This window comes from Lutjanus erythropterus, chromosome 13 (assembly GCF_056507025.1).
Source record: "Lutjanus erythropterus isolate fLutEry1 chromosome 13, fLutEry1.hap2, whole genome shotgun sequence".
NCBI classification, from domain to species: domain Eukaryota; kingdom Metazoa; phylum Chordata; class Actinopteri; order Lutjaniformes; family Lutjanidae; genus Lutjanus; species Lutjanus erythropterus.
In genome coordinates this window covers 32,885,182-32,905,986 of record NC_139329.1, presented here as the reverse complement: position 1 = coordinate 32,905,986, position 20,805 = coordinate 32,885,182, and the positions used below count along the sequence as shown (strand labels likewise).

The following is a 20,805-nucleotide window of genomic DNA, read 5'->3' as shown; positions in this document are numbered from 1 at the left end:
TCAGCCACGCTTCTCTATCTGCTGGCGAGGTGTGTGCGTGTGTGTGAGAGTCTGATACGGAGAGCTGTTTTTAGGAATACCAAACAAAGACGAAGAGGGAGGCTGGATCCAGGCTGCATCCGTCGCGGGACCGCAGAGGCACCCAGCGGTAGCCTGGAGGTGGAGAAGGAGGGGGATGAAAACAAATGTATGTATAGCAGCTAAACACACAAGCATCGTACAGATATGTGGAAGCATTTCCATAAGAACTCGGAGACCTTCAGTAATGCTGACGCTGTGAATGACAGGAAATACAATGATGGTCACACAGTGTCACCTGATGTAATTTAGCTCTTCATCTGACTCCCATCCCCTCACCCGCTCACCTTTCTTCAGGCTGGTGAAGGGCAGCGTGTACTGGCCCACAAACTCGCTGCTGAGGAGGCCGGTCTGGTCTCGGACACAGAAGCGGATGAGGCAGAGCTCGGGGACGCTGATGCTGAAGTTCATGTCAGTGTCCCAGTGAGGACTCAGAGCTGAAATAAAATGAACCAGTTCATTAGAATCAATGAGCAGGTTTACTTAAAGGACCAGTGTGTAGAATTTAGTGAGCTTGCTAATTATAAACACCTCATCGTATTCTCCTTTTCCCAGCATGTAGGGGAGCCTGTGGTGGCCGTGTCTTAGACCCAGTGTTTGCTTTGTCCAGTCAGAGTGGACAGAATGTGTAACCTCACTCAGAGTACAGAGAATTATCCCCCGATTCTGCAGTTCATCTCAGTGCTATGGAGTTTTTTTTAACTCATTGTTTTGGTTTTGTGGCCCACAACCTCTTAAAATTCACCGCTCTCATTGCATCATAGCACCGTACTGGAGCATTTAGAAGCTAAACAACCAGATATTTCCTTTGGGAGTTGTTTGAGAGCAACAACAGAGATAAAGGAGAGCAAATATTGGACTTGCATTCACTTGGTGGCCTATGAGATGTGACTCCAAATGCATCAAGAACAATGTTGCACCGTGTCTACATGGTAATGCTAGATTTGCAAAACTCCTGCGCATGTGCACTTGATTCAGCACCTGTGCATGTAGGCTGTAGGGAGTCAGTCAGTCAGTCTTTCACTCAGGAGAGTGGGGATTGCATTCTATGTGAAAACGAAAGTCTGACTTTTTATTTTCAGACTTTAAATTATTTCAGTTTTCAGTTGCAGCTATATTAGCTTTAGGCACCAAAACTGCTTTAACTACTTAAGCAAAAGATCATGGTTTGGGGTAGAACAATAAGTCAGCTTCTCCCACATGTGAGCTACTTCAAAAGAAGAAAGAAAGAAGAAATGATGTGTGCAAATCTCACAAGAGTTTTGCTAATCTAGGAATACCATCTAGACATGACCATGCCCTTGTTTCTGCTTCTCTCAAGTGGCCAAAAAATCTGGTTTAAAATATTGTGCAATGTTACATTATTATAAAAGTGTAGGCACAAGTAAAGCCTTTTTGGAAGAACTTGTCGTTACAAGTCATTTTCAAGATGTCACCGATGAGCTAAGCTCTTGTTTAGTCACGGTGCTTTGAAGCCGAAGGAACCTCACAGACATACAGGAGTAGAGTTACCATCACCAAAAGAGAGAGTCTGCTGTGGAAAACTCATTTGTTCATTTATGCAGCTTGTTGTTTAGAAAGATTCACAGCGATGCTAGTGGCTATGTGAGGCTGTATTTGGTGCTTTGAACCACACTGCTAACATGCTGATGTTTACCATGTGCACCGTCTTAGTTTAGCTTTTTAACATGATAAAATTTGCTAATTAAAACTAAACACAACCGAGGCTGATGGTAATTTCATTAATTTGTCCACAGTTTTGCAGGGATTTGAATTTAAATTAACTACAGAAAAATTCAGGGAGTCAACAAAGTTATTACAGTTCATCCTGTAGGGGACCGAATGTTATAATTTTATTTTAATCCTTTGTTTAGATATTTCAGTCTGGATCAAAGTGGTGAAGTGACTGACAACTGACACTTTCCTCTGTGGAGTAAATAAATAATTATCAGACCCACAGTGTGACGACGGCACATGACAAGTGTTATTTGGATGAAAGGTTACAGTGACAAATGATGAGAGCACACGTAGAGAACTAATGAGTCATTTCTGCCGCAACTCTGAATTAATTTCCGTTTTAAAACAATTTTTTCAAGTTCCTCTGCAACATCCAAGTTTTAATCTAAATCCACATCCATTTGTATTCACCAGTGACCTTATCTGTTTCATAGTGTGAAACAATTTTATGATTTATGCCCATGCATAAGTGCTCGGCGCCCTCCAGGACTCTTAACTATCTCTCCCACCCTCCCTCTCTCTGTCCCCTCCTCTCCCTCTTGGTCTTATCTCAGCAGCAGCACTACAGAGTTGGATCTCATCGATGTTACATCTTGATATTAATTTTCATGTTGCCATTGTTTAAAATGAAAGCTCCAAATGTGCCATGTTGTATGTTCTGTGTTGAACGCCAGCTGAAATATGAGAAGTCTGTCAGAAACCTCGACAGCTGCAGGATTAACACACCGAACCACACATGAGAGTCTGATGACAGTTACAGGCAGTGGATATAAGAACCAAACAGTCATTTTCATATTTATCAGCCCCAGTCATTATGAATGTTGGTTATATGGCACTGTAATACTTCTGTACACAAAAATTCTCTATCAAACTTGTACTGTTGCGCTTCATCCTGTGTGCCGTGACTGTCAGCTCCATGTTTCCAGTCATAGCAACAGTGCATGACAGACTTCTCTTCAAAGGAAATCCACTCATGCATTTTGAAGAAACTCTTCAGCACATTTTTCCTCAAAAGCCCGACAGCAGCTTACTGGGAAATAGATGTAAAAGAAGGGGAAAAAAACAACAGATATGCTGCCATCATAGAAAACTCATAGAATCCAGTCGAGGTGGTTTACATGTTTTCTCGTGATGGTTTACATTCCTACAGTATGCAGGCACTTGACATGTTATCAGATGTCATTGTTGTATTGTGTTTGTATTCGTCTGCATCTTGAGATGGCATTGACTGCCTGTTGGTTTGTCCAACACTTTGGATGGATTTTGATGTTGATGGCTTTCAGAGCATGAATCGAATTGTCTTTAGAGAGAGAGAGAGCCCCGACTTTTCCTCCAGAGCGACTATGATGTTGATGTTTGTGGATTTAAGTGAAATGTCTTAACAACTTGTGGATGGATTACCATGAACTTTAGTACTGGCATTTATGTCCCCCTCAGTATGAATGGTGACAGCTTCATCAGGTCCAATTTTCATCATACCTGCTTAACATCAGCATGTTAGTAGTCAGCATGCAAATGCCAGCATTTAGTTTAAAGCACCGCTGTGCCTAAGTGCAGCCACACAGAGCTCTGACTCTGAGTCTGTTTTTTTTACTCCTATTGTTCTAATATTGATGCATTTAATTCATTGTTCAGGGAACTGTCAAAGTCACAGTGCTCAAATTCAGAAAGAATGAATCTTTTCTGTCACTCTTTGACTGAAAACAGATAACTTTTCAGCCCCCTAGTATTTCCAGGAGGTATTGTTGTGCCACTGTGGCAAAGATTACAGGTGTGGTGTCAAAATCTGTTTCCCCATCAATATGTGTTTCACCTTACCTTACTCTGCAACACATAATTAATAAACTATCTCTCAACCGTGGAAAGGCACTGCTTTGGGAAAAATTGACAGGGTCTGACGGGGGAACACGCTTTGACACAACATCAGATCACTTTCTGTTTCCTCAGACTCAGAGCCCAGCTCCATAAGCTATTGTAATGATGTGCATTGCATAGTAAAAACATGGTTTGAGTGACATTATAGCTTTTTGCACAAACAAGTAACTACAGGGGTTGGCAATCAAGTCAGAGGGAGAAGTAATGTTAGAAGAAAACAGGGGAAAAAACGTGAATTTGCTCATTAATTGAGTCTATAATGGAGACGTCATTTTCCTGGAAAAAATCATGCCCAGTGGCAGACAGATTTGCATAGTGAAAGCGAGGCTTAGAGGGAACAAGTCTGAATGTGTAGTGTGTCATTATTCTATAGTCATTACACTGTGCAATCAACATTTGCTTCATAATGATAAGCTAAAGCAAAAAACTTCTCTCTCCGCTGTAATTTCTGGAAAATTTTAAATTAAACACTTGGAGCTGAGGCACAACAATGCTGAGTTAAATCTGACAAAACACATCTTGGATTGATAACGCCAAGTCTGACAAAGCAGATGTGAGCAAGTCAAGTGTCTTGCGTGTCCAAACAAAGCCAGGTACATTTTTTCTGTGCAGTACTTACAGTTGTTTTTGACAGTACATGTGCTTTTTCTGCGCGAGTCAGATGCAATCCCGTGAGTCTCAACTCTGACAAAGGGGTCCAGACCTTTGCCGCTCCTGGGGACAGGTAGGTTGGACCCACTGATCACCTGTAGATAGACGCACACGTACAGTGGCAGTACAGATGGTCAAGCAGGGGGTGTATGAGAACATAAACATCAGGGAAATTATAAAAGAGAGGAGAAAACAGGAGAGCCAGTAAGAGCAGAGAAAAGAAGAGGAGAGGAGAGGGCTGTAATTATACTAGTCTGGAGAGAGGCAGGCTTATCTGCAGTCCTCTCACACTGAGCCTTCCCTTCCCCAGCTCTGATCAAAGACAAACCTGCATGTACTTATCACGACATGCCCCGCTTGGCACTGATGGAGCTTTACAGTGTCCGGCCCAAAATTACAGTCCCTTTCCTCTCCTAAAGTCACGCTTCAAAACTCTCTGCATTATGCTCATTCAGTTACAATGGTCCATGCTTGTGAGTGTGCAGATAACAGTTTGGAGTTATCATTTCATAAAGATTTTCACTTGGAAAAAAAAAGCAGACCATTGCTTATAGTTGACAGTTTTATGCTAAACAGTCTGATGAAACCTCAAGGGGAAATATTGTTTTCCTGAGCAGATGAATAATTTACTGTTTAAAGATTGAAAAGTCGACCCTACCAAAGTTACAACGCTGAATGCCGCTCAGGACTCCGATTCCCACTGAGTTTAGAGCTGAGTCAAGATCGTAGGATTTTCCCTGAAGTGATCAAATAACTCCGAACGGTGATGTGAATAAATAAAGGTGAGGTTTTTCCCAGGGCATCCAAAAACAGAGAACACCACATCTATATTTCATGCACTGTGCTGGCAGGATGTACAGTGTGTGTGTCTGTGTGTGCGTGCTGCATTAGAAGTCAATGTCTGATGTGCCTTTGTTTGCCTCGTGTTGTTTGATCAAGATTTATTTCCTTCATCAGACAACAGCATAACCAACATTAGTAAAGATACTGAATGATAGAACTTGCAACAGATGCAACAGATTGCATGATGCAAATTGTTTTACTGGTGTGACTGGTTACATTTAGAGCAGCTACTGTACTGACTGAGTGAGGTCAGCTGAGAGAATAGATCCTCAACTGGATTTTACAAACTGATCTCTCAGTTTAAGGGTCAGTTATGGTCATTTGAGTGAACAGACCCTTTCAGAATGATGATGTGATTTATAGTCTGTAATGCCAGTCAGTACCACATATTGTCTTTGCAGGACAAAGTGTCAAAGTGCCTGGCTGCATAAAACAGCTATGGCTAAGGTTTCCCCTAAATTCTTGTCAAAGGATGCCTTGGGAAAAAATTAGTTGAGTAAAGTCACCATAAGGATTTCCCTAGGATGCTGTAAAAGAAAACCCTTTAATCTTTAAATGTTTGCCCTTAGCTATTTCTATATTCCCTTGTGGGTTGCTAGAAGGTCTTTGGTATCATCAGAAAAATGAAAAGGACCCATAACAGTCCCTTAAAAGTGAAGTAATTTGTTGAACAAACGGCAATGGCTAAATTTATGGGGATTGAAGAGGAGGAGGAGATACCAAGAGACATTTTTCAGGTCAGGGAAAACCCACTGGACACATGACATCATGACGTGTCATCATCAGCAAGTTATTTTAGACGTTGCTGATATGTTGTCCCAATGTATCTGCCAACTTTTTGGACTTGTTGTGACGTTTAAGCAACATTAAGATACATTAGCAAACCACAGGAAATGTTGTTAAGAGAACATTGAACAAACATTTCAAAAATATAGGTTGTAACATTTCAACAATGTAGCAGCAACATAACGGTAACATAACTGTGTTTGTAGGGACAGTATAGATTTGGCATTAGCACTACTTTATAGTTAGCTTGCCAAATCTTAACATAACTTTGTCTCATATATTAATGTTGGCTCTATTGCTTTATTGAAACTCAGCTTCAGTTTTTGTCATCTCCTTTCAGTGTTTGGTTATCACCTTTCTTTCTGTCGCAGTCATATTTCCATGTATCTTCTTTACTTCATTGTTTGACAGCAGATTTCCCACACTGATTTTGTCAGATATTCCTGCAACACGTTCGGCTTGTGCGTATTTGTCACGGCTGGGTGAAATGTGCTTTCACTTTTTATATTCTTTGAGGGAAAAAAAAAATCTCATCTTCTTTTTCTTTTTGCTTCTCTTTATTGTACTTTTTGGAAAATGTGTGAACACAGGAAACAACCTTAGAGGATTTTAAGCAGTGCTCCTAAATGAGCCTTTCAGAGGAGGGAAATATTTTGCTTAAGGGACCAACTTAAATTTGAAACTTGAGGTGGTTTGTGCAACCTAGCACTGATATCTCTAGTCCCACTGTTATGTTCTTTAAGAGGAAACTGTTGTATTTCTGTAATTGAACAAGAGTTACCTTATGACACACTAAAGAGATGTGACTTGATGTGACTGTTCTCTACCGCTTCATTTCCCTGTTGTCAGAGATACAGTGCATTACAAGTGCTTCTACTGTCCCTAAGATACTTAGAATAATGGAAAAGGCATAATTTATTAATTGCATTAGATCACCCCTCTGTCTGCTTTCCCTTTATTTTCTGAAGGAGATAATCTAATTAAACGGAGACACTCTCAGGGAGTTTTACATCATTGTTGGTTCATAGCATCCGGCAGGAAAGCATTTATCTGGAGGCAGAGAGTAAGATGCTACACAATCCCTCGACTGTACAGCACAGACACACACGCACATGCACGCATAGCACACACACACAGTCCTGTAACATTACACCTTAATCCATAAAGCCACCCAGAGTGGATTATTGAGCGCTCAGTGCTCCATGGCTGTACCTTGAGCAGCAGGTGGGTGGGTTTGACGCTGCGCTGGCTGCAGCCAGGATCAAAGCTCCTCTGACTGGACATGAGCACCGCTGGCTTCAGGACGTATCCACAGCCCCCGTTGTCCTGGAAACGGCCATCATTAAGGTCCATAGGAAAGCCCAGGGACTGGAAATTGAGAGCCACTGCAAAGCACCATGGGACAATCATGGAACAATGAAATGAGGAGGCACAGAGTGGCGGCGCAGAGATTTATAGAATAAAATTGAGAATGCCTAAAGCTTGTTGAAGTAAAACAAGCAGCATGGGATGATCTCCTGCATACCTTCTGTTTTTTAAAGCTCTTGTTCAGTCTGCAGGAGGGAGCTAAATTATACAATGACTTGAAATGTTTCCGCAACAATAGCGTACATTGCGTCAGGGACACTTTCACAATCACCAACTGTGCAGTAAATGCATCTGTAGTGGGTTTTCTGTAGCCCAAAGCTCTGTGTTGGCAAGTGTGCAGGAGACACCAGGCCTTTAGTGTCTTCAGTGACAAGAAAGCAGCAGATGTAATTCTGCAGACAGGTTTGAGCCGGGCCTCTGCAGGATTGGATTGTAAACACTTGTGAGTCTGCAGTAACACGGACAAACATGGTAAATATGCAAAAAAAAACCACCTTATTTTTGTCCTAACAACACCACCCTTATGCATCTTTTTTAATATACTTTTCCTATGTTGTTCTAACTGTAATTGATCCATTCAGGCTGCTGCTTTGTTCTGCAGTCTCCTGCAACTGTGAAAAGTGCCGATCACCATCAGCACAGCTGCCACCGGAGCACGTAGGCAGTGTGCTCAGCGATCAGCAGGGCTTCATGTCAGATTCAGTGACTGGCTGACTGAACGATGGAGACGAATGAAGAGGATGTGAAAAGGCAGGTGGAGTGACAGGAACACTCGCCAAGACGCTGCCAGACACATCAGGGCTGTGACTTAAAGTTCATGGGTAACAACACATCCCCACAAGGCTGAGGAGTGTAGCGTTCATTACTTTTTTTTAAGCATTTTTAGTATCAGGAGTGCAGGTATGTTTGATATAGAATCAAGCCTGATGCTGATCCTTGAATCTAAAGGAATAACTAATGGGAAGAAAAAGCCTAAGCTGTGACCCAGACAAGGATGTAGTTTAAAGAAAGAAAAAAACGTATTTTGGAGGGTTCAAATCGATTTAGAAAAGGTGCGATAAGGGCCGAAAGAGGACTTGCTCCGGGGAGAAACATAGATGAGGTGGTCAGGCTGTGGACCGGAATGAAATGTTCTTTTCACTGTTAATCGACAGGACACTTGGCCAGGTTGTTCCCTTTGAAGTTTGACAATCTTAGTTTCTTGCTTGTAATGGATTGTGGTGGTTGTTCTGTGTGTCTCGAGAACTTTTTGATTCCTTTTCAGACCGTAGACGTAAAGGAATCAAAGAAATTCTATTTTCACGTCTTTCTTGAATGGATGTTTTCAGTGTTCCAGTTTTTATCTCGACCAAAATAGAAACAGGAATGACAACAAAAGACTAATAGCTTCAGAGACATTTCATTGCACCTTTTAAATTTGACATATTTATTATCTAATATATTTAAGGTTTTTGTTTGTTTGTTTTTTTGTATTTAAATTCAAATAAATGACATATCTACTAATGGAATTGATTGATGGAGTAATATATTAACATGTGAAATTTTTAGTAATTCCCATATTTATTCACCAACTAGATGTGTCCAAATAATTGACTGCTTTATGAAGTCTATGAGTCTTATTTTGGACAGGCAGATACTCTGACTCCCTCTGACTCACCGAGCTGTGAACCAACATTCCAAAACTCCTGAGGGTTGTAGTTGGAGGAAGACGTCCTCACGCCTGCAGGGTAAATTCTGCTGAGGAACCTCTGGTTATGCTGGACAAAATCTGTACCTGAGAAAGACAATGGATGACACCCAAAGGTCAGACATCTCCTCTGACACACACTCACTGATGAGAAAGTCCACTGATTTCAGACTTCACAGACGTTAATCGTTTGATCCTGTGTATTTTGGTTGATCTGTCTTTGTCACAATGGCTCTGTGTTGCAGGAAAGTATTTAGATGCATCTTCATCTTTTTGAGAGAACACTCAGTACCGTTAGTTTCTAAAGAACCCATTTTAGAAGAAATTGTTCTTCAAGGATTGTTAAAATCCCTCAAGAAATCAATCATCAAAGGTTTGTCTTACCATAACATAAAAAGGTTCTCAGTAGAACCCCCTGTATGGGTTTTAATATCAGTAGGACCCATTTGAAACCACCATCGGAAAATGTACACCGTGTTACAGGTGAAACCTTTCACAGATAACCCTTTATGTTGGGTTCAAGATAGAACTCCCTGAAAAGAAAGGTTCTACCGGGAACCAAAAAGGGTTTCCTATAGGCACAAGCTTAACTTTATTAATGAGCTGCTTTATTGAAATTCTCCCATAAGCAAGATACACAGATTTAATTGTTGTTTAATTTAATGTCAAATGTAAACTTTTCGAGAACATGTGAAAAGATGGACACGGTTTGCTGTGATCAGGTTTTGATGCCTGTATAATTATCCTCACTCTGGATCCGGTACAAAAACTGGCACACAGCTTCAGTCTGTGTGTGATCGTGCCATAGCTGTGTAGTTTCCCTGCGGGGCTTGATGATGACAAGAAGAGACTACAAGGTTTTTACATCTCCAGCGTAGCCGAGACTGTTCGTGGTCTCTGCCAACCTCGCCAACCGGCTCATAATGTAGCTATGTGTGTGGAAAGTGTCGTTCCTCCTCAGCAGGAGCAGATTTCATTTTTCTACATCTCTCTGTTTCTGCAATATACTGCAGCATAGCAGCACGATGACAGTTTAACTGATTATCAGTTGATCCAAACCTCAGTGGGCTCTTTCCACTTCCCCCAACAGTGAGACTATAAGGCACATTTCTGGGCTTGTGCTGTTGTGCTTTATTCCCTATAAAATACTCCCTTATGCCGTATATGTCATGTTCAATATGCTCTCGCCGTTATGAAGGTTTATAGTTTCAGACATAATTGCATTTCTCATCCAAAGACAGCCTCCAGAGACTTCTCCTTTGAGCAACATAATTATAAATCATGCTGGACTCACCAAATGTGTAATATATGCAATTAATTATACACATTCTTTATTACTTCAAAATCAGTTTTCTCTTTCTCTCTGCATAGTTTCAACACCCTGAATGACTAAAACTTTACCTGAGGCTTTGGCCAGCTTCCGAGCTTTCTTCTCTGCCACGGATGTGTTCTCACAGTAGTTCTGATTGTCCTTGGCGTGACTGAAGCTGACGAACTTGACAGACCTGGTGTAGATGACCAGGTCGGATAAAGCCTCAGCCACCACCACCTTCTTCTTCTACTCATTAGATTTAGGAGGGGAGGAGGTGAAGGCAAACAAAAAGAGAGCATTCACCAAACTGCAACAAATAGTTACAGATTAAACTTTTATCTTTTTATCCCATCATCTTAGTGCTTACAGTGTACATTCAATGGTAGCCTACAGGACTGCTTGCTGAAAGTCAAACTGGGCTGTCAGTTTTGGGCTTTCTGCCAGTCAGAGTGCAGTACACTTCTGGGGACATTTTGGTCCCCAGAAGTAGCTGCCGAGTGAGCACTCCTCGCTCTTCACACTGCACTCTGTGGTGAAATTGTGTCAAGTCATCCCATCCACTCGGTGAAGACGTCTGCAACAGGCGCAGGCACTGTAGACCCAGTGACGCATACACAGACAGTTGTGGACACCACAGACGGGCTGTAGTTCTTAGTTAGATACTGTATATTGCATGAATACGGACTGAGTCTTCTGTCTTTACTCTGCATTCATTTTGCTCATATTTCTACACGTTTTCTGGAAGCTGATGGATATGAATGAAAAGGAGCAGTACCACCGTGAGGGGCAGCGCAGCAGCGTAGCCAAGAGTTCGAGCGAGACGCGACCACAGGACACGTTGCACATTTGCACATTTCTAATCTGTCATTAGTGTAGTTAGCACACATTAGAATATTTGTATTGAACAGCCAAATCTGATTCAACTGACAAAATCCTGAGTCGTGTTCAGTCTCAACCACTATGTCCTCATATAAACAGTCTTTATCTGTCTCTATTTTTCTGTTCTTAAATATAACTGACTTACTTTGGTCTTTGGCCCTGCCTTTCTGGGAGACCAGAACTTTGCTTTGGTATCCTCGTCCTCCTCATCGTCCTCCTCCTCCTCATCATCCTCGCCCTCATCTACACTCTCCTCTGTCTCTGTCTTAACCTGAGGCTTCAGCTTTTTATTCTTGATGAGGATCTTATACTTCAGGTCCTGGCATCCCCACAAACAAAAACACATGCAGTATGAATTCACACAATAATGCAAAGTTATGTTAATCATGGGCCTATAAATCCACCCCTGCACTCATAAGACCACCACACAGTTGCATCAGTCAGACAAACTCTGCTCCTGCATCCTCAAACTTAGGACACAAACATCAAAACGCTCGCTTTGCACAAACCGCCCCCTCTCTGATTTGTCAGAAAAGAAGCTATTCTTCAAAGAGTCACTCAGTAGCCACATCCACATCAATGCATAAACATGGCCAAGTTTGGTGGGATAAAGACGCAGAAAGCAGCAGGTGTACCGAATCACTCAATCACACATCTGCCGCTACATTTCATCGTCCTGGCTTCAAATCTGTTAGCACTCTATAGAGCTCTTTATGCAGATGAGCAGCAATATGCTAAAAGTGAAAAACATTATGGTCTGGACTTGGAAGCGGCTCCACGGTAAGCCACGCGGCAGGAAGTCACCCTGTCAGCCACACATACTGTATGCACAGGCAAAATATGCCAAAATAATTACAGATCTGCCAACATTAACAACCTGTAAGAGAGTCTATATAGTATGAAAATTATAAGCTTCCTTTGGCGCTGCACTCTTTCATTTTTCATCGCTGTTACACAAAATGATACAGTCTGGACAGCCCTGCGTATGTTGATGTAATTTAGGATATCATATGAGGGCTCTTAATGTGAATTGTGCCTGTGTTTAAGGTAAAAATAGAATAAAGTAGAGCAATAACTTGTTAATTAACTATAGCTTATTTCTAATCCTACAATAACACCGCGCAATGAAAAAATACAGAAAAGGAAATTGGGTTTTCCGTCCTTCCTGTGGCTTTGATAGCTTGGTAAACAGATTTAAAACCTTTGATTTAAGTGGTCAGAGGGGCACATAAGATAATGAATAGTTCTGAGTGCAGAGTGTTTCATAATTGGATGTCAACTTTAGTGTGAAGCAGCATGAACGTGACACATGAGTTGCCGGGGGTTAATAGTCGAGATGAAACTGCTGAGGATCCTATGTAAGCCCCCGCTTCCTGAAACATAAAGATAAAAATGATATGAAAATCTCATCTGCACACTCAGGCAGAAAAGAAACTCCAGCATACATTCATCCTCCCTCTGTGAAAAACCCTTCATCCCCCTCGTCATATTCAATAGACTGAAGTGACTGGTCTGCGTCTTTCAGGCCAGTCTCTCATGTCATGGGTTGAGGCAGATGCTTTCAGCGGGGAAGTCACAACCCAAACAGGGTAATCTAAATGAACAATCAGCCCAAGCGCCTCGGCTCACTTAAAATGACGGACACCTCTCAGGATCTGCCCCCATCGCATCAGATTTTGTGGATCTATGATAGATTAAAGAGGCTTGGAAACACGGACGTCCATCTTCCCCCCTCCGGTCCCGATGGAGGAGAGCGGCATGGGAAGCCTCAGAAAGAGACTAATGAGGCCCTTCGTGACGACGAAAAGGTCTCATTTTCTCCTTGTTTTGCTTTGCTATGACAGACGAAGAGGATTTATACACACAAACGCCATCATCCATCTGCCTGCACCGGCAGCTCTGACATTAAACACAGATTCTGCTTCTGATTTGCTGCTCTGATGCTCGAGCCCTCGCTTTTTCTGAGTCTTACATTTGGGCTTGGGAGGTCCCCAGTGGTTGGGTGTTCCAAGGGAGTTCTCAGCAGCTTGTCCCCCAGGATAGAGATGAGGTGCTGAGCCATGACCTCCTGCTGCTCCTGGGAGCAGTGGTTCTCTAATGATAGGATCACGGGGTACGCAGACACCTGTCAAGACATTTTTAAAAAAAAAATCATGATTCAACGCCCATTTCCAACAATTAGCATCAACCTGGATCTACTGCTCTCTCTTGCGTGGCTTTAAAGTCTCAAGACACATCACAGAGAATGGCCTGAACTGTGTGAATCAAAGATAGCTTGCAAGCAAAGCAATACTATCAGGGATGCTATTAATTGGAGCAAATGCAACTAAGTAGGGACTCCCAGGGCTTTCAGAGGCACGAGTGAGCGCTGAGTTAGATGCCTGGGGCACCACTCTAGGATATGTCACGTAACACACAACTGTACTGTATACCTCGAAGGCATGTTGCTTCACAGTGCTGATGACATCCTTGAAGAGTATCTTGGTGGTCAGGGTGTAGCCGTGGTAGACTACAGGCTCCATATCTGGCCCATCCCAGCAGTCAATCTCCAGACAGCGACAGCCTTTCCTCAGAGCACTGTCCCACATACATGCATACAAACACACACACAGAGACACATGCATGCACACAGAGACACATGCGCACATGCTGAGCTGCGGCGAGGCTACCGTAAACACTTATGATGCACTTATGATGCACTATGTCAGGAATTAGAAGTGAAGAGTTGAAGCACAAACTGAGCTGTTTATTTTACATGCTTAAGTTGACAAGGTCAACTTCCCACAAGTCAACATTTTCAAAAGCCAGATTAAAAGAGACACAGTGTCCCTTTGGAGTTGTTTGGTGTCCCCTCATGGTAGTTCTGTTTCCCTTTGTAGCTGTTTTACAGCTCTTTTTGATTGTTTTGTGTTCCTTTGTAGTTGTTTGGTGTCGCTTTATGACAATTTTCTTATCGTTTGCAGTTGTTTGGTATCTTTTTGTGATATTTTTTTTGTCCTTTGTAGTTGGTTGTTGTCTTTTTGTTGTAGTTTTGTGGTTATTCGTATTGACATTACGTGATATTGTCTCATTTCATTCCTTCTATTTATATATATTGACAAGACAATATCATGTTATGTCTGTCTAATCTCCTCCCTCTATTTTCATTTATTCTTATTGTCATGTTTTGTTTTGTTTTTTGTTTTTTTTTACTGTCCTTATCGCTTTTGCTGTTTTGTATTGTTTTACTATGTTTTGCTTGTGTCTTAGTTTTACTTCAATTTAAGCTTCATTTTTTCTTGCTCCTGTTTGGCCTTCTGTTATTTTGCCTCTTGGGTGTCCTGCTTTTTTGCTTTATTTGCCAAAGCACTTTGTAAACTCAGTTTTTAAAAGTGCTACATAAACAAAGTTATTATTATCATTATTATAATTATTATTATTGTCGTTGTTGTAGTTGTGGGTTCCTGTGTAGTTGGTTGATGTCTTTTTGTGATAGTTGTGGGTCCCTTCATAGTTGTTTTATGTCTCTTTTTTGTAGTTATTGTCCCTTTGTAATTGTTTGGTGACTTTTTGAAGTTGCTTTCTGTTTCTTTTTGGTACTTTTGTGTGTAATCATAGTCGTCTTTTAACTCTTTGTGGTCATTTTGTGCCTCTTCATTATCGTATGATTAACAGTCACTTCAAACAGACACCTTGGGCCTCTGGACCTGTGGCCAAGAAGCCCATTCAGTAATCTATCATAACCACTTAAACACATGGGACATTACTGTACAGCAATACATGTAGAATATGTTTGGCAAACATTACATTCTAATAATTTATTCCTGCAGCTTCCTCTACCTGCATGAATCTGCTCCTCATTTAACACCAGAAAAAGGTGATGTTACATTTCCATTTCTGTGTTGTCTTTGTATACAAAGTTTACACAGTTCAGAATGAGTCTTGTTGTGAGATATTGCTTTTTGTTAGTAGAGGACAAAAACGATATCACTTTCACAGCAGGGGAGGGACAAATAATCACTGTGGCAATGATGCACTTTGTGGCAACCCTGATGCAAAGTTGTGTCACCCGTTTACTCCAGACAGTTTGACTCTGGGATGGTTCAGTTTTGGAGAATTCAGACTTTTCTGGCTGTTTATTTTATATTTAAATGATGGCACACATGTACATGTGCCTGCCATGTCTTTCTACAGCAGGTGAGTCCGTGCATGTTGGTCTTTTCACTTCAGTTCTTCAGCTGTGTGTTTCTCTGTGGTCACAGAAATGGCATGATCGTCTTGCTCTAAGTTTTGCATTTGTTATCCCACTGTTATTGTGAGCAAAGTATTATCATTTCGCAAGTCACATTGTAATTGCCTCCTGCATTTCTGAGAATGGATGGCTGGGCAGCACATAATCTGGAAGGCTCATTTTTATCTAGTTCATTTTTTATTGTTGCAGTTTTGCTTTTTCGTCATCTTTTTTAACTTATTCTTCTTTATTATTATATTTTTGTATTTTCTCGTACAGCTGACTGTGGAGAGCAACAGCACCCAGAGAAAGACGCAGGAAATATCATGTAACAAAGGGTGTCAGTGAGATTTGAATCCAGAATGTGTGCTTACAAGGTACAGAATGAGTTTGTTCTCATTCTGACAGAGCAAATAAGCTCAACTCATGTCTGTGTGTTGAAAACAGAACTAGAGCAGGGATGTGATTAGCTTAGATTAGCATAAAGACCTTTTGCAAGTGTACTTTTTGGTGGTGCAGAGTTTACACCCACACAGTGTGTTAGTTTAAGACCTTTAAAGGGATAGTTCAGATTTTTGAAGTGGGGTTGTATGAGGCACTTAAAAATAGTCAGTGTTTTATCTACAGTAGATGGCCGTTGGCACATTCCCAGTTTGGAGAAGCAGCAGGAGTATCGGTGCAGGAAGCTAAGCAATGTATTTCTGTGGACAGGTTCAGCAGCAAAATGTATTTAGCCACTTTAAAAATCAACATCAGTTTAAGTTTACACTATATTTAGAATATTTCCACCACTCAACTTTGTCAAGCCTATTCGGACAGGAAACTTAAGTCGTATCACCTCCAAACCCACCAGATTCCTTTGGGAGTTTCTGGTCTACTTCTGCCTCGATCGATTAGTTTGTGTTTTTTGTGACTTCTGTGTTTTACAAGGTTAGTTCAGATTTGCTGAAGTCACACAAGTGCACAGACAAACTAATACAATAAGACAGTGGTAGACAAGCAACGCCTGTGTTCTTTGAGCCAAAATCTGGAGTCTGGTGGCTTTGAAGAGCACAATGTTTGGCTTGTATAACAGCAGTTTCCCACCGGAAAAGGCCGTCTAAGAGCAAAGTAAAGCAATAAAAATATTCTAAATACAGCATACACTTAAAATGATATTGATCTTTTTTACTAGGCTAAAATTCCTCTGTCGCTGACTATGTCCACAGCAGTATATTGCCTACCTTCCTACACTGGTAGCCTTCTCCTGCTGCATCTACAAACAGTCCATGAGCCAACCACCCATCTACTGTGGGTGATACACTAACTATGTCACCTCATACAACTCCATTTGAAAAAAACAATCTTTCCTTTTAAATGCACTTGTAGGTGCATTTTTAACTAAACAATGGCCCGACTCCAGCTGCATCCTTAATGCGCAGACATGCGCAGTGGTATCGATCTATTCATCCGAAAAAGAAAATGAGTGTATCTTCCAAAATTTTAAACAATTCCTTCAACACCTCTATGCAACCGGGGCACAATAAGACAGTAATGTCACACAGTTTGGAAGCTATGAACGTGTACTGGTGGCCCTGTTGATTATTTCATTATTATTTTGATCATAATAAAGCTAAAAGCTTCAGTGATAATTCTAATCAACCATTTGCATCTTCAGATGTTGTGTTGTAGTGTTGTTTTTCCTCACTCTGCCACCTGTGAGGTAAAGGGCTTTCTAAAAAGCTCAGCTTCTACTTGTGCCACTTTGTTCTCCTCTCTTGATGATTGGTTCATTATCTTCAGTAAACCACAGCTTCCACAACGCTGGTTTGGAGGGTTCCACTCTACCAGCCGGCCAGGGCGCTCAGCACTTTCACAGGGACCATAAATACAGCACTTCTGCTGCCATCAGCCCCTTTTGTAATCACCTCCATTACCCCATAAAGGGTCCAGAGCGATTTCACTGTCTGCCTCAGCACATGAGTGGGTCAATGAAATGAGAGGAAAAGAGAGTATCCAGATAACACGCATGTAGGTCTGGAGGAGAGTCCTTACAGAGAGGATAACAGTGTATTGAATTACATTTTACATCTATATCACAGCTAAATGTGATTAAATTGGCCTAAATATTTGTTTTGACCTTCATATAATAGCAAATTAGTTGATGCTGGTTAATTCTGCAGAGAATTGAACCTGTGTCTGTGCAATCTGATAGAAATCACATGCAGGGCGCAGAAGCAAAAACAGTTTTTGACAAGTCATGAGGGACTTTTTCTCTTGCAGCCGTTGTGGTTTTCTGAAGTGCTGCATCATGAAGAAGAACGCAAGCTGTACTGTGCACACTGTACTTCCCTACCACACATAAGCATCCAGGTGGCTCTTTCCCACAAGCTGGTCTCCCGTCAAGTAGGTGTTGTGTGATGAGGAGATGAAGTAACTGCTGAGAGGTTGGTCCATATCTTGGTACACAGATGTGTGGGCCTGGTTGAACACACAGCAGTCTTTGGACTCCATGTACCTGAGGAATCCTTCAAACGTCATGGACCTGCTTTCTCTGGCTGGAGGAGAAGGAGGAAGGAGCAGCGTAATACTGTCAATGACAAATCAAAATCAGCATTGGTTTTTTTCTAGCAAGCTCAAAATAAAAAGAGAGAGTTTTAAAAGATGACTAGACGAGCCAGCTCCAAGGTATAATAATGTTTACCATCTTCACCTTCTTACTTTAGCTCGTCAGCATGATAACATTTGCTAATTAGAATTAAAGTCAAGTTTTAGAACCACATTTAAAAACAACTAATGTTGGCCAAGAGCTTTCCAAAGAGATAAAAATAGATAGAAAAATAAATCCCAGGGAGAACAAATTTAAAACACATCAGTGATCAAGTGAAAGAAGAAACAAAAAACTAAACACAAAACGTACCTGAGGCTGCTGGGAATGTCATTAGTTGTGCAGTTATTTGGTCATGATCCAAAATCATTAGCAATTATCCTTTGGGCAGCATGACTGTGTGTACAAAATTTAATGGGAATTCATCCAGTAATTATTGAGATATTTTAAGTCTGGAACAAAGTGGAGGACTGACCAACAGACCAGGCTTGTCATCACTGACTGACTCACTCTTACCATTTGTTAATGGATTATGATTTCAGCTGCAGTAAAGGACATAACTGTAATAAAACTAAAGGTTAAAACGACAGTGACATCTAAAAACCCATAAGATAAGTCTGAGGTGACTATAAAACTCTGTCAACTGATTAATTAGAATTAAAATTAATTTCTGTCACCTGTCACTTTTTAAGTTTTCACCCTAAATGCAGCGTGGTTGAGGGAAGTGACGTGTGGCTGCTCTGATCCATGCAAACTAGAGGAGAGAAGTCAACTACAACTCTCAAGAAACACCAGTGTAAGAAACATGAAGTCGCTGAGGTTAATCCTGCCTTCTTGTGGTGTCTGAATAATACCAAAAATAAGTTCCGGACTGGGAAAATTGACATGAACGCCCCCTCAAGTTGGCACAATGACTCGTAAAGTCATAGAAACAAGTTGCTAAGTTGCTAAGTTGTTGTCTGTTGACTTTGCAGAAACATGGCCAACTAAAATAAACGTTTGCTTCATAACATTTTATTTATTCATGTACTGCATCAATTTTTGCTCTCATGTAATTTATAATATGGTAGCAGTTTGTAAGCATTAGTTGCTGTCCACACAGAGTGACCTATATTAGTTTTAAAAAAGATTTATTGGCATGAACCCAGATAAAGCAAGATTGTAGTGGATTAAGGGAATGTGCTGATGCAGCGTCGATGTTGTTTTCACGTTATAATTTAAAAGTTCATGAAGTCGGAAAGACGACTTCCCAACTTTGGAAACGGGACCATCCAAGGAGCAAGTGAATGCAGCATTTGAACACTGGTTCACTGATCTGTGGCACCTGATGGAACCGATCCATCATTAACAAAAATGAGTTCCACCTGAGACTTTTCTGCTGTGAAAAGTTAAACTGTCTGACATGGAGAAGGTCTGTTTCGCTGCCCACACTGCTGATGGTGAGCTGAACCTAGAGACTGTACCTTTTGCACCTGCTTTTACATTCAGCAATGCAGTAAATTTTGGATGAATTAAGCAACTATAGTGCATTTTTTTGCTTTCTCAGCTTGGCCAGCTGGTCAGAGTTTTGACCCTATCAGTTCTGCACCTCTGCTGTGTTTAGGTCACTGATTTGCTGAAGGAAATATACATACAGCATCCAGTATAATTATGGCACATGTGCTAGACAGGCTGGAACTGCTCCTCAAAAAAAAGATTGAATTGTAAAGAGAAAAAAATGAGGTCCTCAGTTAAGCTGCAGCACAGACAAGTTGTGAGCCTTAATTGTCTTGTTTACCCTATTTTTTCTGTTTTTCATGCTGTGAATTAGCCAGCAGTACACTGGGCCCTAGACAACATCTGGTCGACTAGTCCATTGTGGTGCCAGACTCTTCCATTTTCCTTCTGTCATTTCAACCCTCTTTCTGCCTCTGGACTTACAGCAAATCACTTTGTCAGGCAGGCACCACTGGAGCTCAAGCCTTAACTTCTGTTATAACTAAATTAGCATCATTACGTGACAAAGCCTTAGTCCTTAAAGAACACTGAATTTTTTTTTCAGCCATAGTAATGAGCAGCAAGCAGCCTGACATGGTACGCAGCTCTCACTTTACTTACCTGTCTCTTCAATCTCATATCTATCAATCAGACTCTCTGCCGTCTCCTCATTTGCTGTGAGCTCCATCTGCTCCTTGTGGAGGAACCTGAGGAGGTCGCAGGCAGGCAAAGTCGTCTGGCCTGCGGCGTAGGATTGGTACAGATGCTGGATTTCAGCTCTCCTGGAGGAGGGGGCCTTGCTTTTTTTCATCTTGCCCTGCACACAATAATTATAACCTCTTAATCTCTCACCATCAATCCCAGAGAGTTATTTTTTTAGTTTCTTTGTGACGCCTCAGACTTCAATTCTGAGAAGAGTAGGTGCCCACTACTAATTTATTTAAGGCTTGTGCTTCTCTGGCAGCTGAATAAATGTCATGGTAGTGTGAAAAAGAAGAAAATGTCGAATTTTGGTCCATTTAAAGCACAATACTGGATTATTTTTTATGGTGCCATGATGTAGATATTTTAAACACTTGTAAATGTTTCAAAGACACAGCACATCACTTGCTGTCTAAAAATATACAGGAAATAGTGAATCGAAATGTCAGCTCAGAGATGTATCCCAGCCTTTACCTGCAGCTCACTGTTGAAATACTACTTTTTCAAACTCAGCATGAGAGAGAATACAAGAGAAGTCAGGGTCTTCACTCTGCACAAAGTTCTCCCATCCTCTCACACTGCAGCTTCCCTCCCTGCCTCTCCTCTCTGTGTCT

The 20,805-nt window shown here is 41.3% G+C and overlaps 1 protein-coding gene across 1 annotated transcript; it reads right to left on the bottom strand.

The window, feature by feature from the left end:
* Nucleotides 1-70: 70 nt before the first annotated feature.
* LOC146316908 (1-phosphatidylinositol 4,5-bisphosphate phosphodiesterase zeta-1-like) lies at nucleotides 71-20,300 on the bottom strand. The gene is made up of 11 exons (XM_084733907.1): nucleotides 20,111-20,300; nucleotides 17,762-17,963; nucleotides 13,649-13,793; nucleotides 13,189-13,341; nucleotides 11,362-11,535; nucleotides 10,427-10,583; nucleotides 8,996-9,112; nucleotides 7,183-7,355; nucleotides 4,310-4,436; nucleotides 366-515; nucleotides 71-153 (listed from the first exon to the last, which is right to left on the bottom strand). Exons 1-11 carry the CDS (start codon nucleotides 20,298-20,300, stop codon nucleotides 71-73), a joined length of 1,671 nt encoding a protein of 556 aa, XP_084590033.1.
* Between the last annotated feature and the right edge of the window lie 505 nt (nucleotides 20,301-20,805).